The 18,471-nt window shown below is 50.9% G+C and overlaps 6 protein-coding genes across 6 annotated transcripts; 5 read left to right on the plus strand and 1 right to left on the minus strand.

Annotated features, from left to right (window-relative positions):
- Positions 1-385: 385 nt before the first annotated feature.
- SCP_0905510 (Uncharacterized protein) lies at positions 386-1,874 on the plus strand (the record flags this gene model as incomplete). The annotated part of the gene is made up of 9 exons (XM_027761783.1): positions 386-413; positions 473-699; positions 762-866; positions 949-1,089; positions 1,143-1,212; positions 1,272-1,535; positions 1,587-1,671; positions 1,724-1,787; positions 1,857-1,874. 9 exons carry the CDS (start codon positions 386-388, stop codon positions 1,872-1,874), a joined length of 1,002 nt encoding a protein of 333 aa, XP_027617584.1.
- A 543-nt stretch (positions 1,875-2,417) lies between these two features.
- On the minus strand, positions 2,418-4,941 carry SCP_0905520 (Metallo-dependent phosphatase; the record flags this gene model as incomplete). Its single annotated transcript, XM_027761784.1, has 12 exons — positions 2,418-2,821; positions 2,878-3,242; positions 3,310-3,439; positions 3,525-3,654; positions 3,726-3,883; positions 3,932-4,238; positions 4,292-4,301; positions 4,353-4,496; positions 4,557-4,675; positions 4,730-4,770; positions 4,826-4,846; positions 4,908-4,941. The coding sequence occupies 12 exons, from the start codon at positions 4,939-4,941 to the stop codon at positions 2,418-2,420; spliced, it is 1,863 nt and encodes a 620-aa protein (XP_027617585.1).
- A 594-nt stretch (positions 4,942-5,535) lies between these two features.
- Positions 5,536-7,988, plus strand: SCP_0905530 (D-lactate dehydrogenase [cytochrome], mitochondrial; the record flags this gene model as incomplete). The annotated part of the gene is made up of 14 exons (XM_027761785.1): positions 5,536-6,078; positions 6,140-6,200; positions 6,255-6,346; positions 6,398-6,418; positions 6,481-6,517; positions 6,568-6,617; positions 6,677-6,800; positions 6,861-6,980; positions 7,042-7,068; positions 7,121-7,385; positions 7,446-7,543; positions 7,599-7,703; positions 7,759-7,889; positions 7,950-7,988. 14 exons carry the CDS (start codon positions 5,536-5,538, stop codon positions 7,986-7,988), a joined length of 1,713 nt encoding a protein of 570 aa, XP_027617586.1.
- A 1,827-nt stretch (positions 7,989-9,815) lies between these two features.
- Positions 9,816-11,823, plus strand: SCP_0905540 (hypothetical protein; the record flags this gene model as incomplete). Its single annotated transcript, XM_027761786.1, has 3 exons — positions 9,816-10,445; positions 10,510-11,437; positions 11,492-11,823. The coding sequence occupies 3 exons, from the start codon at positions 9,816-9,818 to the stop codon at positions 11,821-11,823; spliced, it is 1,890 nt and encodes a 629-aa protein (XP_027617587.1).
- A 767-nt stretch (positions 11,824-12,590) lies between these two features.
- Positions 12,591-14,463, plus strand: SCP_0905550 (hypothetical protein; the record flags this gene model as incomplete). The annotated part of the gene is made up of 4 exons (XM_027761787.1): positions 12,591-12,674; positions 12,735-13,219; positions 13,327-13,555; positions 13,612-14,463. The coding sequence occupies 4 exons, from the start codon at positions 12,591-12,593 to the stop codon at positions 14,461-14,463; spliced, it is 1,650 nt and encodes a 549-aa protein (XP_027617588.1).
- A 516-nt stretch (positions 14,464-14,979) lies between these two features.
- Positions 14,980-17,049, plus strand: SCP_0905560 (Protein YTP1; the record flags this gene model as incomplete). The annotated part of the gene is made up of 13 exons (XM_027761788.1): positions 14,980-15,207; positions 15,254-15,568; positions 15,620-15,739; positions 15,795-15,801; positions 15,857-15,923; positions 15,977-15,993; positions 16,056-16,102; positions 16,157-16,179; positions 16,238-16,298; positions 16,351-16,569; positions 16,627-16,643; positions 16,710-16,799; positions 16,851-17,049. 13 exons carry the CDS (start codon positions 14,980-14,982, stop codon positions 17,047-17,049), a joined length of 1,410 nt encoding a protein of 469 aa, XP_027617589.1.
- Positions 17,050-18,471: the final 1,422 nt, after the last annotated feature.

The raw sequence follows: 18,471 nt of genomic DNA on the forward strand, positions 1-18,471 counted from the left end.
GCGTGCCGGACAAGCATTTGGAATTGGCCCAGGAGGAGCAAAACAGTGGCGGATCATTTTGTATTGTGCTAGCGCTTTTATTGGCCTCTGGATACTCTGGAAGATTCTCTTCTGGTGGTGGGCTACAACGCCTTCTCCATGAGGAGAACCTTTTTCGCTTTACCTCCAACATTACGGATATTTATTAATTGTCTGGTACTTTACGGAGACCTTAAGGAGTTTATCAATCTATACGTATGGCCTTATACCAGTGTTACGGCCCGTGTGAGTGTCCAGCGCTCAACGCCACCTTGGGAGATCCAAGATCAGCCCGCGCGATACCCTCGTTCTTCCTTCACCCTCTTGCACATTCGACATGTCTTCTGACAGAGATGTTCTCCTTTCGATGGGGTTCAACCCATCTCGTGTTGAATGTTTGCACCATATTCTCTCCCACAACGCGTCCTTAACTAACTCGGTATACGGCATGCAGGGGCCTGGAAAGCCACGGGAGGCCGTGGCCTGCAGCCCGCAATGGACCACATTCTTGAAAATGAGGGAAAGCCCGTACCAGATCTCACATCAGTGTCTACATCCGCTGCTCCAAGTGGCGCAGAGCCTATGGATGACGAGGACGAGGATGAGGAAGCGTTAAGAGCAGTGTACGGGAAGGCCGGTATTGCAGGTGCAGCTGCGGCGAGCGCAGATGCAGAAGCCAAGGTAAATGTCTCGCAAGTTTTCTCCATGCGCTGTCGCTGTAATCGTTCTGTGCGCGTGGATAGAGCATCAAATGCGCTGTCTGCGGGAAGGTATTCAAGAACACGGCTTTGGCAAACTACCATGCAGAGAAGAGTGGGCATGACCAATTTGAGGAATCTACCGAAGAGGTACGCATATGTCTGTCTCCCGATGACTCCACATCTCAACGAATCATTTGCCTGGAACATCATGTATGGACTGCACACGCAGGTTAAGCCTCTAACGGAGGAAGAGAAGAAGCAGAAGCTTGCAGAGCTCCGAGAGAAGATGGCAGAAAAGCGTGCTGTTAAGGCCAAAGAAGAAGCGCAAGAGAATCTGGCCAATGAAGCTATTCGGAGGAAGTCTGGCAAGGTGGGTTGAGGTCAGCTTTGGGTCAGGGATCATTTGACATCTGTCGAATCCAGGACATCAACGAGTTGCGAGAAGAAATAAAACACAAGGAGCTAATCAAAGAAGCTGAGAGTAAGAGGAGGGGTAAGATAAGACTGGACTGAAATAACGATCAACGCATGACCCCCCTTTTACTCCAACAGAGAAACTCGAAGACGCGAAGGCTCGCGCGGCTATCAAAGCGCAAATTGAAGCCGACAAGAAGGCTCGTGCAGAGAAGTCCGCGCGGGAGAAGGCGCTTCGTGAAGGAAAGCCTGTAACTGGACCTTCAGAACACTCTGCAGCTCCCGCCGCTTCCTCTTCCACTGCGCCCAAAACATCGGGAAGGGACTACCCGGAGACTCGATTGCAGATCCGATTAGCCAGTGGGGGGCAGCCGTACACTACCACTTTATCTAGTGATGCCAGTGCGTTGGTATATCCACGTGTGAGTAGACGACGCTGACGAGGTGTGTTAGCACTGCGCGAAGTAGCCGAGTTTCTTGCTGGTCAAACACTCTCAGTAGATGTCGACACTGTCACTCTTGCTCAACATTTCCCAAGGTAGATTCTACTCATTCAGGTTGGCACGAGATTTGACTGTCAGATGACACAGGAAAACGTTCGCGCGGTCAGATTTCTCGCGAACATTGAGGGACCTTGGTTTGACACCTTCCGCTGTAAGTATTGTGATCTGGGTTTCACGCGTCTGCGGATTTGATTTCTGATCTGTGAAATATTTCGCATAGGTCCTGATTGCTTCATGAACCTCATGCGTCGAGTTGTAGCAGCATGTTGATGCCGTTGGAACCAGAAGTGTACTTGTGGATGTATATGTAATGTCTTCATTCAGAGTGTATTCAAGATTTTTGTCGCTAGCAGCCCGAGGCTTTGTAGCTCTTTGTGTGTACGTTGAAGTTCGCTCTACCAGGCTGGTGAAGCTGAAGTCTCCTTTCTCTTGGTGTCGCTTCCATTAGACTACGAGATGGCGGCTACGGACGAGCCTTTCCGACAATTCGGCCATGTCTCGCCTTTCCCACATTTCTTTCATTGTCCAACGAGTGATAACTGAAAGGGACCGATTTAAGAGAGTACTGTATTTGTACTGTATACTGAATCACAGGAGTCGCTGTGAAGGGTCCGGGTAATTATAATGTCCTTACGATCGCTCGCAGTATGCGGATTGAGGAGTGAGGAAGATGTTCACCAGTAACTACCACGAAGAGGCAGTGTCTGCAGCTGGTCAAACAACTTAAATGGGCCCCTACGAGTTCCAACATTTCCCAAGACGCCAAATGCAGTCTACACGATTACTTTCTGCCCTCGTCCGCTAACCTGCCATCTACAATCGGATGAATGACAACTAGATCCTCGTCTCCTGTCTTTTCGTCGTCTTGGGTCACCTCCTGAACCCTGCTGTCGAGGCTAGTGGCAGCCCTCATTACCTCCCCATTGATACAGTCCACACCGCTCATATGTTCCCTCGCAGAAATGTTGATATGATCTCGGTAATGTGCGCGCGACCACCGTAACGCCGTTGCGACTAAGCGTACCTTGTTCCTCAGCTTGTCGATCCTTGTCGGGGGCTTAGCGCGTCGGGCGTAGTGCTCTCGTCGCACTTTCTCTCGCGAAATGAGATCTGCAGTGTCTGGGTGTAGATGCGGTACCTCTGTATGATTTGCAAGGCGCGCCATGCGGTTTACATAGCGGGCACCTGGTGTAACGTTGTTAGCTATCATGCTCCGGGGCGAAATGGTACTCATCACTTACCTAGAAGATACTTCCGTACGATCGAGCTCATGAGTTGTCCGCTTTCGTCGTCTACGAGGTACCGCCTTCCCTTCAACATCAAAAATCCGTCGTGGCCTTGCGCCATATACTCGCGCGACACGATGCGGTATTGGCGGCCGCCGCGCTCCCGTGGGATCGGATCGCCATCTATGAGAGATACTGCCGAAGAAGTGGCACCACTGGGGAGAGACTGCAGGCTAGTCATGGAAGAAGACGCGGATGGAACGGGAGTGGGGGTCATGCTGCCCGACGTCTCTTGGACAAGCCAAACTCCGAGCACACGTTGCCCTGGAGGGCGTCGGGAGTCCCAAGACACTCGGAATCCAGAGATGACGGGGAAACGTCTGCCAATGAAAGTCAAACTCAGTGGTGCGATCGCATGTAGGTTGGCAAAGTGGAACGAAACCCTACCCCTCCTGTGCTGGCCACGTTGCCAGAGACGACTCTAGTGCCTCCCATATAGTCTGACCGTCCAATTCAAGTACGACGACTGGATCCTCAAACGGTAGGATCTCCATGATATCACCCAGAGTAATACAGCCTGTATCGCATCAGATTGAAGAATATCGAACAGGATAAACCGGGATTGCACAAGCGGTATACAATGCTTATCAGATGATACTCACCGGGACCGTATACTGAGTCACCCCGTAGCGTTCCTGCACAGATGAAAACTCCATCGGTCCCCCCACCGCATGACAGTGCTTCATCGTATGCATGCCGGAGGACGTCCGCAAACCAGTTTGTCGATGAAATCTATGATACAATACGCCCAGCGTAAGTGAAGTGCATGGATTCCTGTGAGTGTCTCGGGGAACGTTTCTGACCTCCCGAGTGCGAATGAGCTCAGAGCGCAAATCCAGCTCAACGTCAGTTTTGCATACAGGCGCCTTGAGGGCAGAGGATACGGAGGAGAGGAGGGTTTTGAGCAGCTCCGTCAGTACTTTACTTTTCTTCGATCCAGGCTGTGTGGCATGATGCCTTCCTGCAACTCCAATTAGAGAAATTGCAATGCCAGGGTATAGATACACACCTCTAATTTCCTTGATGACTTTCCGACGAACACTGCCCGGACAAGTGTCTGCCAGCTCAAGAGTGAACTCGCTTAGATCGCGGAAATCAGTTCCGCTCTTAACGATGAGCACGTCTCCCAAATCTCCTTCAGCACCTAACACCGGCGTATTGGTGTCATACCCTTCCCATGAGGTCACACCGCGGGAGACATAGTACACGTGGTCATGCCCGCCGAGAATGATATCGACGCCGTGCTTAGATTCAATGGGCTGATCCAGTTGTGCGGAAGGGGACAAGGCGTTCAGTGCCTTCGCCAGAGTGATGTCCTGTAAGGCATGGATCATGAAGCAATGCTATAAGGAAGATGCTGTAAACATACGTTCGGCACTCTGTACGAAGACATTAGATCTAGATAATCTGTTGTAAAGGCGGCAAGCTACCTTGCATGGGTTAGTGCGACTATGATATCGCATCTGTGCGCTCCGTTTGGGTCACGCAAAATTTTGGAGAGTTTCATTCCTGCTTCAGCTGCGTCTCTGTATTCAAAGTTTTCTGGCCAAGTGGGCACCGTACTGATCCACTCTCTTTACCAATTCGGCTCGAATTAAAACCAATATCGTGTATTGGGAACCAGCAGGACGCACTTCTCGACGAGACCAATAACGCCTATACGCACCCCGGCGCGTTCGAGAACGTAATACTCTAGGAGGTGATCGGGAATGCGAGACGTCGTGTTGTCGATGATGTTGCTCAATACCCAGGGCTGTGATATACATCAGGGTGGGTATAACAGTTCATACAAAACAGAATCTCGCACAAATTTCGTGTCTTCAATCAGCTTCGATAAGTGTGGATAGCCTAACAGTGAGGAAGGTCGATCAGCAATGCAGTAGACAATGATAAAGCCACACACCAAAGTCAAAGTCATGATTGCCTGACGAAGTGTAGTAACAAACATCAGACCTCAAAAATTGTTAACACTGACTACTACGGACCTGCCATAGAGACATCAGGGGCAAGGATATTCATAACGGGTACCTGTCGCGTCGAGATCAGCCTCGACGTCCTGCGTGTACTCATCACTATAGGTGAGTCCATATAGAAAATTCGAGCAGTACCATATGGCTTCCACGAGTAACAGAGCTCTCTACAGATGGAGAGAAAACATCTCCGGAGAAGAGCACGAGCCCATCGCGTTTTCCGTCCGGTCTCTGCGGCCATTGATCGCGCACATCGTCGAGCATAGCTGCGAACTGAGTAACATCGATGGTCTCAGGTGATTTTGGCACAAATTTGAACGGCTGAACACGATAGATATCGTTGAAATGGAGGATAGGCAGGCTGGCCATTGGATCAGTCGGAACCTTCAACTTAGAGGTGAATGCTTTAACGCGCTCAGGCTGAGCGTGATACATATCAAGCATTGCACCACGATCACATGATGAGAGCTCATGATGGTGTTCGGCATTCTCAGGGCCGTCTTCTTAGCGTCTCCACGTCCTCATCACGTCCCTTGTAACGTGTCGTACGGCTTGCCTGGTCTACATACTTGCTCCCGATATGTTTCTGGCCAGGACGGCTCGAGGTGTGGTGTACTCGCGGGACCCTTGCACAAGACTGTCAATGGCTCGAAAGCCGACTCGGGCCGCTCTGTCGGACCGGACGTCGCGCCAGGAGCGCCGTCTCTTGTCTTCAGAGTCCAGGTCAAACTCAGAGACTAGTCGCTCCAGAGGTTTGCAGGGATTGATTCTAGGGGCTGGAATCACACTCGCGGTTGGGTTTTACGTCCAGAAAAATGGCTTACTACGACTGGACAGCAACACCATTGACCCCGGCGTGAGCGTAAAGCCTACGAAGACAGTCAAACACCAAACTCTCCCTCAGCATCCGAACGCGTCTCAGTATGCCTCCAAGGAGGAGGTACAGATGGCTATTTCGGAGCTGCGCGAAGCTCTTCCACAGGACGAAGCCGTTACAACGGACCAAGATACGCTAAAGCTCTACGGCCATTCCGAAAACTCATATCACCCAACGTCACCCCATTCCGTGGTAGTTCATGTTCAAAGCACCGACGAGGTTGTGAAGGTTGTGAATATCGCCAGGAAGTATCGAGTGCCTATTGTTCCTTATAGCGGAGCTACCAGTTTGGAGGGACACTTCTCCGGGGTACTGTCGTTCCTGCATCTGCATTCCGAAGATGACAACTCATGAAGGCATTGCACGCCAGTATCCTACAGGTGACATCTGCTTAGACATGTCGGCAATGGACAAGATTCTGGAAATACACGGTAAATATTATCACCGTATCATGTTGCTACTAATATGTATCTGCTCTCGTCTAGAGTCCGATGGCGATCTCGTTTGCCAGGCTGGCGCGAGATGGGACGATATCAACCACATCCTGGCTGAAAAAGAAATCCCACTCTTCTTCCCAGTATGTTCTGAAACACGTTCGCGTTAACACGTCTGATTCCACGAGTTTCAGTTGGACCCAGGTCCCGGAGCCGTAAGCACTACTACTAAGAACAAGTATTATGGGACCCCAGTTGATGCCACATTGCACGACAGACAATAGGTGGGATGATTGGCACTGGTTGTTCAGGCAGTGAGCCGGTATAGTAGTGGTGGTTGCTAGTGATTCATAACAGTACGCAGCAAATGCCGTTCGCTACGGAACCGCGAAAAGTGAATGGTTTCTGAACATCGTGCGTGACTGTTTATGTTTTCACACATGTTCTCTTACTGACCTCAAGTTGAATAATAGACTGCTGTCTTGCCCAACGGAAAAGTGATCAAGACACGCCGGAGAGCGCGCAAGTCATCCGCAGGCTTTGACCTGACCAAGATCTTTATTGGTGCAGAGGGTACCCTGGGCATCGTTACAGAGGGTATGTGGATCCGTTCCTCTGTGGCAACCAAGCTCAGACGGTAGTAACTTTGAATAAAAGCGACACTCCGCCTGGCACCTGTCGTACCCTCGAAGGTCGCCATGGCGCAGTTCCCGAATGTCGAAAATGCTGTCAGCGCCGTGCAAGAGATACTGAACACTCCGCACGGGCCGCACATTCGTATGTCTCACAGTGTGTTTGACGAGGCCCTCACTCTTATTTCACCCGGCGCTACATACAGAATGCGTAGAGTTGCTTGATGACAACAGTATGATTATCTAATTATCAAACATAGGCGAATTATCTTTATTGTTTCCCAGTGATGGCTGCAATCAACTCGGCCGGTCTGGTGTCAAAGTCGTACCCCGTCAGCGACACGCTCTTTTTCAAGCTACAGGGCGACGAGGCGGCGATATCGGCGACCGCGCGTGCCGTCCAGGGGATAGTCGCGCGCCACAGCGGATCGCGCTTTGTGTTCGCCGAAACGGACGAGGAGGGTGCTGAGCTGTGGGAAAACCGCAAGTACGCGCTGACCAGCACTCTTGCGAGTGTGGAGGGTTCGCGGTGCTGGACCACGGACGTTTGGTGCGTGGCGATGCGGGGCGATGCGGGGTACTGGGCATCAGCTGAAATGATGTGGTGCAGTGTGCCAGTGTCTCGACTTCCTGAGCTTGTGTATGAGACCAAGAAAGATCTCGCGCAGTCCAAGCTGCAGTCCACTATCGTGGGACATGTCGGAGATGGTGGGTCATCTCGTCTTCTGATGTCATCTCCTCTGCATTTAATGGGGAACCACAGGCAATTTTCACGCATTGATTCTGTTCAAGAACGATGACGAGCTCAAGGTGGTCGGCGACGCCGTGCATCGACTGATACGCCGTGCGATAGCTCTGGATGGAACTTGTAAGTCGCAGAAAACTATCTCACTTATTATACGACCTCGTCTGAACATCCGCAGGCACCGGCGAGCACGGTGTCGGAGTCGGGAAGAAGGAATACCTCATAGACGAGTTGGGCGAGGGCACCGTCGAGCTCATGCGCACGATCAAGAATGCCGTCGACCCTTTGAATATTCTGAACCCGAACAAGGTGAGTCGACACGCGTTTCTGAAGCGGTGCATGTCAGCCTATATTCTCGACCTTTCCCAGTTGTATCCTGACCTACCCACGAATGGTGGAAAGAAGTAAAGGGGTATTTAGACTGGCGATTTTTACGCACACGATTTAGTGGGAATGAATCTTTGACTTGTCCATAGTCCTCACTCATATGCTTGTTCATAATCTGGAATGACATTAACCAACTTCCATTTTCCGTTATTTATGCAATCATTCACGCGTACCAGTTGCGGCCCAGGAGTACTTGACTAGTGACTCTCAGTAAAAACCGGAAGTCAGTTAAAGTCTGGTGTTGTCGGGTTGAAGTCAATGGGATTCAAAATTTTGGCACCATGGTCAGGTAAAGTCCATAGAAGTCTGTTTACAGTCACCAAACTCATCATGCCAAGAAATTATGTGATCAAATGCCATCAAATTCTAGTCTGTAAAAGTCAGACACTGCAGTTAATTCTCTCAGAATACATGGCATTCTGGAGCTTATATGTTGCTTTTTTGCACTGAGGGGTTGGAACATAACTGTACAGACATGGTCTAAACTATATGAGGTCATGCACTATAAGAAAACCATTAGAGTAGTCACAAGTAGTCATTAATAGTCAAATTTGCCAAAATTTTGAAGCTGGCTGACTACATTTTGACTTCCGGTTTTTACTGAGAGTGACTAGTGACGAGTCGGTGCATATGGCTAGTGATGATGAAGAAAACCTGTATATTTATACTCTAAGCAGGCGACGAAGTGCGCCAATTAACAAGGAGCGATCTCCCAACGTGCATATGGTAAATACGCGCTGGTAAGGAGTTATCGAAAAAGATGGGGACTTTGCTGCAATGAAAGCAGCGGTATCCCGCGATAACTAGCATGTTGGCTAGTATCACCTATAAATCGTGAGTACTAGGTACACTATAGGCTAAGATTTCGATCTGATTCGTGCATCATCCGTGCATCATCCACACGGTTGAACCTTCGATCGAACTTTCCATATTCAGTATCTGTTTGCCCATATCGGGCAGTGGAAGTAATCGAAGCACTACGTCACGTCGTTGGAGATAAGTATACAGCTTGAGTGAACGATAGAATTACAATATTGTAAAAGAGCACCTCTCGGAGACTCTTCTCCCAGGCACGTCGTTGTCTTCGCCCCAACGTCCATGTCCGCAGCCGACGGAAAATAGGATTTTTGACAACAAGAGATATATTGTCACTGGGAGCAACTGCCGCAATTATGGGCAAAACTTTTCCGCAAAAACGGGAACAGGTGAAGGCTAACTTAAGGTATGGGGCAAGTCACTTTCACAACTCTCTACGTCAGCTGTGCTTGGCGACCAGCACAGGAGCATGCGCAATGCTGTTAGTCGACATTACAACGGACCATAACGATAAACGGCAACGCACCCGAGCTTTTTGTACAAACCATGCAGACCACCTGAACAGCATCATGGCGCTCAATATGCACATCCCGACATCGAACCTAGCCAGGCCCCTCCTGCGAACAGGCACCATGGACAGCGAGCTAATGTCTCACTCGGCCTTCCGGGGCGCGTCCGTAGTGATGCCTGCGGTGGTGCATCACCGATGCCAACCGATGTCCAGGAGTAATCGAGAAACAGACCTGGTGACTGGGTCATCAACGGACTTGCAGTACACCTAGTTGCAGTGGGCTGTGACCGGTTCACAGCTATGTAAGTAGCGGAGGGAGATGGTGGGAAGAAGGTGATCTAGTCGAGGAGATGGTGTTTCCTCCCCTGCGGTCGTGTTGGACGACGAGGAACCGTTCCGCACGTTCGTGCCTTGTGTGAGACGTCCGGCGAGAGCGCTGGCGGGAAGCTATCGATACGGATCTATTTTGCGTTGATAATTACATTTAGCGCCGGCAAGTGCGTCAATTAAGTGAGCGCCTAATGGATAAGTCCATCATTGATTCGGGCTCTTGCCGCATCAGCCGTCGTGTTCCTTCCCTTCCTCCCCACCCTCATGTCGCTCTAGTCCTCTCCCTCTCCTCGCTGTCCTCCCCCTCCTCAGCGATGGACTTTACCCCCACCTCACCATCCCCGACGGTCCGCTCGCGTCCACATGGCCCCCGAGGGCCGAAGCTCATGCCCAAGACCGTCCGATACGACATGAACAGTCGCTTGGAGGAACCCACTCCCGCGTATTCCAGCCCACGCTCTTCGTCGTCCAGCCTGAGACCTGCCACTTCATACCAGCTGGATATGATGTCTACACCACCTTCGCCCCGGCCAGGAACGTCCATGGAGGTATCTCGTGCATCTACGCCCTCAACTCCCGCATTCAAAGTCATTCCCAAGAGACCAACGCTACCCACACCGCCGCCTCTGAAATTTGATTCTGTTCCGGTCGCGTGGCGTGGCATGACTCTGGAAGCTGCTCAGTGGAGTATGACCTCTGAGCAGCTGCAGGAACTCGTTTCCGGTGCCATCCGCAAGTCTGCAGAAGAGTCCTTTATACGACTTGTACGTCGGGAAACCTTTGAAGGAGAGCTAGACGCAGAGTTGGACCGTCTGGAGTCGGTGAGTCGCCCGCCACACGAGCGGTTCCGTATCAGCGCCTAACCTTCGTCATCTTGATGCCCAGCTCAGGGCAACAACTCAATCACAGTACCGGTTTAACATGCACCGGCGGACAATGCTTTTGCAGTCGCTGAACGCGCTGTCGTATTCTGCCGTGTCTGATGCGGGAGACGGGGAGGCGTTGTTCAACCTCACGACACAGCTCGCCGACGTTACTGTCTCCTGCGACAGACTGATGGAGACTCTCTTGACGATATCCGACCAGCGGGGGCAAATTCAGCGTTTGCAAGACGTCCACGTTGGCTCGGCGCTCTCAATGGCGCTCCGAAAACTAAACGCCTCGTACGGTAAGCGGAAGGCAGAGTTACAGGAAGCACGAGACACGATCGAGGAGCTCAAGGCACAGCTCGAAGAAGCGTGGGATGTCGCAGAGGACATGGCGCAGGAGATGGATTATCTGGACAACTTCCAGCTCAGCGACGACGAAGACTATACTTCGACGAGTGCCGTGGATGCAATGAGCGTGCACATGGCTGAGGTGGTGGGAGTCACTGGCAGGGCTGTCGCCACGACAGCAACTCTGACGAATCTACCGGGTGAGCTCGCACGGCAGGGCGACCGCGCAAGCCGGGTCTCGGCAGCGAAGACGAGAAGCATGCTTGCCTCCAAGGCGAGCCTGAGAATTCCAACCAGAAAGCCTTCGAATGGTACTGACCTCGCATCGAGGCAGTCTCTTCGACGGAGATTCAGCAAGAGCTCACGAGGTTGTTCAGTAGAGGGGGGCGCTATCCCGAATGTACCGACAATTCAGATCGCTCTGGCAACGCCGCTTCCAGAGAGCTCGTTCTTAGACCTGGCAGACACCAGACCTACAACACCTGCGACGCCTGCCAACTCCACATTGTCTGATGTTCCTCCAGTACCTTCGATGCCTGTAATACCCGATCTGCCTCGTCAGAACATGGACTCGACCTTGCGGAGGGATAGTAATGGTGTGTCTCTTGTTCTGGATATCGTGATTCCTCCGATAGCTCATAGGTTATTAGGCTCTCTCAAAGCAATCCATGATTCACCTATCACTGCGCCAACACCATCGCCGGGATTCCGCACGTTCATCCCACCCGACCGTAGTGGCGAACTTAGCCCTCGTGCGCCGGGGACGCGCAGCAGAGCCCAATCTGTACAGATCGCATCATCTGCATCCACAGTTACTGTCTTGCGGAGATCGCGATCGGAGTACAGGATACCCGATGGCTGGTCGTTGCCGGACAACATCAAGCCGAAAACATATTCGGTGCCGCTACGAGCTACTGAAGTTAATGAGACAGTGCATATGCAGACTGTGTCGGCATTCACTGTGAATGTGGACAAGAGATGACGATATGTCGGTTGTTTGTTATCTCTGCCTCTGGGTGAGTATCTCCATTCTGAATTGTGTTCGTCTGATTTGATACAACTGCCAGATATCTATACCATCGTCTCGTGCTCTTCTCTAACCTACTACTCAACGCTTTATTGTCGTGCTCTGCCAAAACGTGCCTGTCCTACATTGCTGTATTTTGTATGCACGGGACACTCGATAATGCCTAATATCCTCCGTTACCACGCTGGCGCGTTTTCGATATGTCTGTACCTGCTGTATCATTGGCTTCGTTCGTTTTCCATCATCTTCATCCCATGTGCTTCCCATACATCTTTTCGCTTTTACCACAGGCCGTACACGCTATGGACTCGCTCGCTTCCTACCTATAATGTCGTTCTAGATTTTTCCTTTGTGAATTGCACAGGTGCAGCTCTCTTCGTTCGCCAGGTTGTGTGCGATATTGTAGACGTGTAAATGTTAATAACCGCTGTGTGCGTCGGCGCTCCAGGTCCTACGAATCGATGACATCCATGAGAGTCTGCCAGGTACACACGATGTTAGCCGCTTTGCCGACGGTATAGTGGGATTTAGGATGTCAAAGTATGTGTAAGCCGGTTCAGAGAAGATAAATGATGCTGAGGGATGCGTGAACTTGAATACCTTCCTTTCCAGGACTTGGAGGCCCTCAAGATGAAAGATAAGATTAGATTCAATCATAGCTCGATCATTTCAAGTGTGCCAGTGCAGGATCCTGCACCTTTCCCTCTTGGAGGCGAGAGCTAATGCTACTCACGTCTCTTCCTGCCGATGTGCTCCTGCATATTTGTGGAGAACTTTTTGTGAGTGACATTTTGTCGCTTCGGCAGGTGCGTAATTTTGATTTATACCACACCCGCCTGAATCTGACAATATCTGATGGGTTGAAGACATGCAAACTTTTAGAGTCCATCGGGCATGAACGCAGCGTGTGGAACGACGCGTTACGTATTCATGTCTTATGTCCGGGTTTTCCAGTGCCAGGACTCCATGGCAGACCCCTCGCCTCTCTGTCCGCAAGTGAGCTGGAAGGGCTCACGCTGCGGGCCCTTCGCTTCCGATGCAACTGGACCTCTCCAGCACCTGTCTGCTCGCGAAGAGTGGACATTTTCCCTCCCACTCTCTCGCTCTCCCGCGCGAGGAATTTACTGGTTCAATTTCTTCCGGGGAGAGAGAACCGCTGGCTGTTGACTATCACGCTATATGATCAGCAATCTGCACCAAGACGCTATATCCTTCAGTGCTGGGATGTGTCGGTAAAGGAGCCGATGTGCGTTGCTGTGATGACGTATTGGAATCTTGTGGGCATCAGTGTTAACTCAGATCCTACAAACCCTGCTGTCATCGCGCTAAGTTGGCGAGGGCCATCCAAAGTGTAAGTGCACCGTTCGCTTGAAGTACATACTTTTTGCGGATTACTTTGTCCTTGCTTCGCACATGTCGCACTCTGATTGATGAATTGATTTTCACCCCCCCTTGTAGGATCAACACTTCTCTATACAGAATCAATTTCACCTTGGATGATCCAGAATCCTCGTTCATCTGGATCAGGCAGTTTCCTAGCAATCGTTACTCTATAGCACTAGATGACTCCAGGCTGATCGTCAGTGATGAGGATAACAATGTCAGGATCATCAATGCCGATACGGGTCAGGTTCAATGTGAACTATTGGTCCCCCTGCTCTTTGATGACCCAACGCTCAGAAATGAGGTAAGAAATTATTAGTGCGTGCTCGGATTAACATTTTAACTAAAATTCGTGGGTAGGAACATCGGTGTCTGGCAGCCTTGATCTTCGAGCAATATGTGCTCACCTTTTGCAAGCTATGGATACATTTATATCGTATCCCATCCAAAGACCCCTCACTGGTGGAACTATCTGCCTCAGACATGAAGCCTCCAATACCACGTCTTGATCCCATTGCTAAGTATAAATGGCAATGGCGGATCGACAGCCTCGTGATATCCCCTCATCGCAGTCACCTCAACCAGAGATCGGCAGGAAGCGATTTTGCGCCGACCTTCCCTTCCATCAACATCCTGATACGCTTTGACACCTGGTTCCCGTGGCCCGTGAACATCCTCCACCACTTCTTCCTTCCTTCCAATCCCGCATTTGTTCCGGCAGAGACGTACGCAAGTACAGATGTTTCGCAGTTACCGTACCTATTTTCGTCTTCTCCCACAGACGGCCCCTCCATGGCGAACTCTATTCCCTCGCCGGTGCGACTCTTCACGCCTTCTGATATGGTGCTCGGCCAGTACGGCACCGCGCTATGGATAGATGCGCAAACAGATCCCAACGCACCCGCGCAGGCGGGCGATCACGGCCAGCGGATCGTCGGGAAAATGCTGTCTTGTCCTCGCTCGAAGCCCGAACATGCCAGCGAGGGCGCGGATGTGGACAGAGTCAGCCCCGGGTTCGTTGAATCTCGCTATGCCCTCGACGCCAGTCAGCTCGCGGCTGCGGCAGCAGATGCACAATCGCCGATGATGGTGTTCAATCTTCGCGAACAAGACGAAGGGTGGAATCGAGTGGCGCTGGATGAAGAAGAGGGGCGGATAGCTGTCGGTTCGGTCGATGGGAAGGTGACACTGTTTGAATATATTCCAGAGTAGTGGCCTCGCGCAGTATTACTCCCTCATTGGTACTGATACCTGAATGCCGCACAAACATGTACGGAGACCACGAATATCGCTGTCTAGCTAAGACTGCTCACGAGCCCTACTCTGCAAAGGGGACTCGCCAGCACCTCTCAGAGAAAAATGACTTGAAGTCTTGGACAAAATAAATATTGAGACCCATAGGTCTACCACTCCGGGAAAGCGTGTCATCCTTGTGCAGGGGCCATGCTAATCTTCTCTGTATCGTTCCAATTTTTTCGTATGTCACCCCGAAGGGGACATTATGTAGTACAGGGAATTATGGTTCGGAGCAGAGGAGTTTGCATTTTGTGCAATTGGCGGGTATTAAACTCGGCAAACCGCGCCGCGGCTACTCGGCGCGCAATTTCCGGCACAGCAGAGACTCGGGAGTCGGAGTCGGAGCGCTGCTCTTGGAGTCTTAGTGGCAGGAAACTTCGGAGAGCTCGCTCATACTTCTTGTCTATAGTGTGTTCTGCTGCCGAGAACAGAATGCGGCGACCAGTTGCTCTCGTTCGTCTCGCATTCTTTCTGCTCGTACTTGTCGGTCCAGCCGTCGCTCATGAACACCATGGCGAATTGAGCGAGGAGCAAGCACATGCACCAGTCGATGCCATCCTCTGGATACATATCTTCCTGCAGGCAGCGATCTGGGGTGTGCTATTCCCAGTGGGCATGGTGTTGGGGATGACGCGGAGTCGTTGGCATGTCCCGCTGCAGGTGCGACATAAGCGCGCGTTCGTGATACAGCCTCACCTTCTCGTAGAGCGCAGGATTTGCTCTCACTGCTGCTGGTTACGTGCTCGGCCATTCGCATGGTGGTCGTGCATTCCTAGCAGGCGCTCATGGAATCATGGCAAACATCCTCTTCGTTCCCATTGTTCTCCAACTATTCCTTGGGATCTATTTGAAGCTCCACATCCATGAGGAGACCATCCGGCCGTGGGCTGTGCGCTTGCATGGCATCGTAGGCAAGTCGTATCCTGTTCTCGGATGGACGCAGATGCTGTTCGGCGCCATCGCGTTCAGGGGATACTGTCGTGGTGACAATTTGGGGCAGTGTCTCGCTCACTATCTCATGGTACGATCGGTTCTTTCGTTCGTGTACAGTAGTACCTCACGTCTACTCTAGGGAACTGGCTTTATCGCGTATGGTACCATCATGTCGATTCTTCTCCTCGTCGGCGAGGCTTGGGTAAGGCGTAGTGGTCGTAGTCCAGAGTGGTGGGATTCCTGGGTTATTACGCTTTGGGTAGGTGCTATTCTACTCCGTTTAACGGTTTCATTCGAACGGACACGTTTCACAGGGTATCGGTGAGATTGCGAGATGCGTCGCAATAGCACTTACAATCTAACTGATCAATGATAGTCAACACGTTCACTGAGCACCATGGTCCTGTATTTGCGGCGTGGTCTGTCAAAGACATGCAACACACGTTCGTAGAATCCTTGACTATTGATTTTTGATCCTGCTGATAGCCTTTTCCAGTATTCTTGGTGTTCTCTGTATGTAGCTCTGCTGGTTGTACTGAAGGTCATCTAGCGTTGACTTGTTCCCGCTTTACCAGGGTGGGCTGGAGGCGCACTTGGAATCTTCTTGTCTCGTAACAACCAGGTCAATTTTCTCCCCCTTCTCGGTGTGACAACGTCACTAAGATTGTGTCTCCAGCGCTCTGTGGTCCCTTCCGGCATGTAAGCCCATCAGCACTGCGCCTCATTGCGTGACCTGGACTGAATAATACGAATGTAGCATCTTCCTCACGGGCTGGGCAATGTCCGAGCATGCCCAAGCACTCATGCTTTCCACACAGGTTCTTGTCTCTTTGAATCTCCTTCATGATTAGAAGTATTGACTCTTGACAGGTCCATGCCGTTTTCGGCTACACTCTGATGCTCGCCGCTGTGACTCGCCTCATCGAAGTGTGCTTCATTGTTCCGAAGTTCTACCCTATACCGTCTGTAGAAGTATCCGATGGAGACAGTCATAGCGAGCACACACTCGCCGATAACGGTAGAGAAGACGGGAATGTGGGCTCCGGTAAAGTGGCGACTGTGAAGGCATTTCGCCATCTACCTCCGTTTGTGAGTAGTGAGTTTCAGGACCGTATATCTGCTGTTTGCTGACCTTCTTCCTTCCAGTTGCTTGTATCAGCTGGGTACGTTCTGCTAGAATGAATGTCCTGCGCTAGCTCAAAGCCCCACCTGCTCTGCAATTTCTGCAGATTAATATTTATGTCCGCGACAGATGAAGAGCTTGACTTCGTGCACGACGAAGGGATGGATCATGTAACCTACATCTTGATTATGTTCAGGTACGCTGATCCCATTCTTTCGCGTTTGATTAATCCATAACGCGATCGCAGCGTGTCGTTCATTCTGTATACCTTGATTATTTCCCTTATTAACCTCTTCGCCTCGAGCGGTCGCAACGGCTTCTCTGCCATTGTTGTCGACAACGGCATCGAGCTGGCCCCGACACCCACGACAAAGTGGTACTCTCGTGTCCCAGCTGCAGAACTTGACGGGCCTCCCCATATAATCGGAGACGATGAAGACGAATAGGCTTATACCCGGATTCCTGGATGTATAGCCACGGCGATGTATTCGCACAGTAGCAGAAAGAGACATTAATCCTACGTTTCCTTGTGTGGAAGTGCAAAGTAGACCATTGACGTGCTAAGAGCGCGGCGATGGTGTCTGAAGTCCAGCGAGAGTTTCAATCGCTAATGAAGGCAAGTTCATCCGCGATTTTTGGTCTGAGATCATCAAGGTAAATTGATCAGTCGACGATACCTTCGTTAGACATTTGTGTGTGCGTGTCAACCCGTCCTATATAAAGCCGTCGTTTCAGCCTATAAAGTTGATCCTCGAGGCGGAGGGAATACGTACACCAAATACAGGATCTTGTATAGACAAATGGCAGAGTGTCCGAATTCCTCGAGAAATTCATGTATAATCTCATCCACGCTGAGCTAATTAGCGAGACGTCTATACCAGAAGGATTAATAGCTCAAGCGATTCTCCTGAAGTAGAACGTCATGTTGGAAACCTACACTGCAAACCCGACTGCACATCCCAGCTGTCATGCCCATCGGACTATGAACGTCCTCCACACTTTAATACATGGAAGGAGTTAAAGCACATGGTGAACGTGCTCCGGCCGGAGATGATATATGTACATCACGATTCCGAGCAGGAGTTAACGTCGCTCGGCCATAGTTCAGAGTCCATTTGAAGCATGGTTTTCCCCAGCACTCCGTAGACTCGTGTCCAGTACTTCTCTATGTTGCATCGTCGCCATTCATACATCCAGTATCACGTGGAATTTACGCGTCGCTTCTGGTTCAAGTCTGACATTACTTCTATCAATTGACCATCACACCTACTCAGTCATGGATTGTTGTTGTGTTCTACCTATTTGTTCGTCCATTGCCGGTGAGCTATCGATGTAGCATCACAAGATCACTATATCCTGCTGATTGTCTCAAAGATATATTTTCAGGGCTCCGGCGATCGTTCACGCAACTACATAGCCGACAATATTGGCGCATGTTATCTTCAACAGCTGAGCTTCCTCAGTACAGGTCCACATAGTGTCAATGAGTCACGACGGCCGTTGTGTGGACTTCGCACTGTATCCTCGGAGTTTGACGAGTTCATGTGAGTACCCTCCATGCGACGCTAATCATATGTTCTGTGTTCTAGTGTGCTTCTTGCTCTCTCTGCGTGTCATATGTTGATAAGAAAGGGATACGCGGTGACATACGTGTTCTATGCCAATGTCTTTTTCCAAGCCCAGACCGAGATGGTGGCCGGAAGACCTCCTGTCTCCCCGCCTCTTCATGATTTGTAGCACTGAAGGTGGGCGCGAAGATTCTGAGTGCCTTTGCCTCCGGAGAAATGTTGAGTCATTAAGCGAGGCTACACATCATCCAGTGGGACCAACTCTGTGGTAACACCGTCTGACCGCTACGGCTAGGCCAT

Source organism: Sparassis crispa (assembly GCF_003851025.1).
Source record: "Sparassis crispa DNA, contig_000008F, whole genome shotgun sequence".
Classification (NCBI taxonomy): Eukaryota; Fungi; Basidiomycota; class Agaricomycetes; order Polyporales; family Sparassidaceae; genus Sparassis; species Sparassis crispa.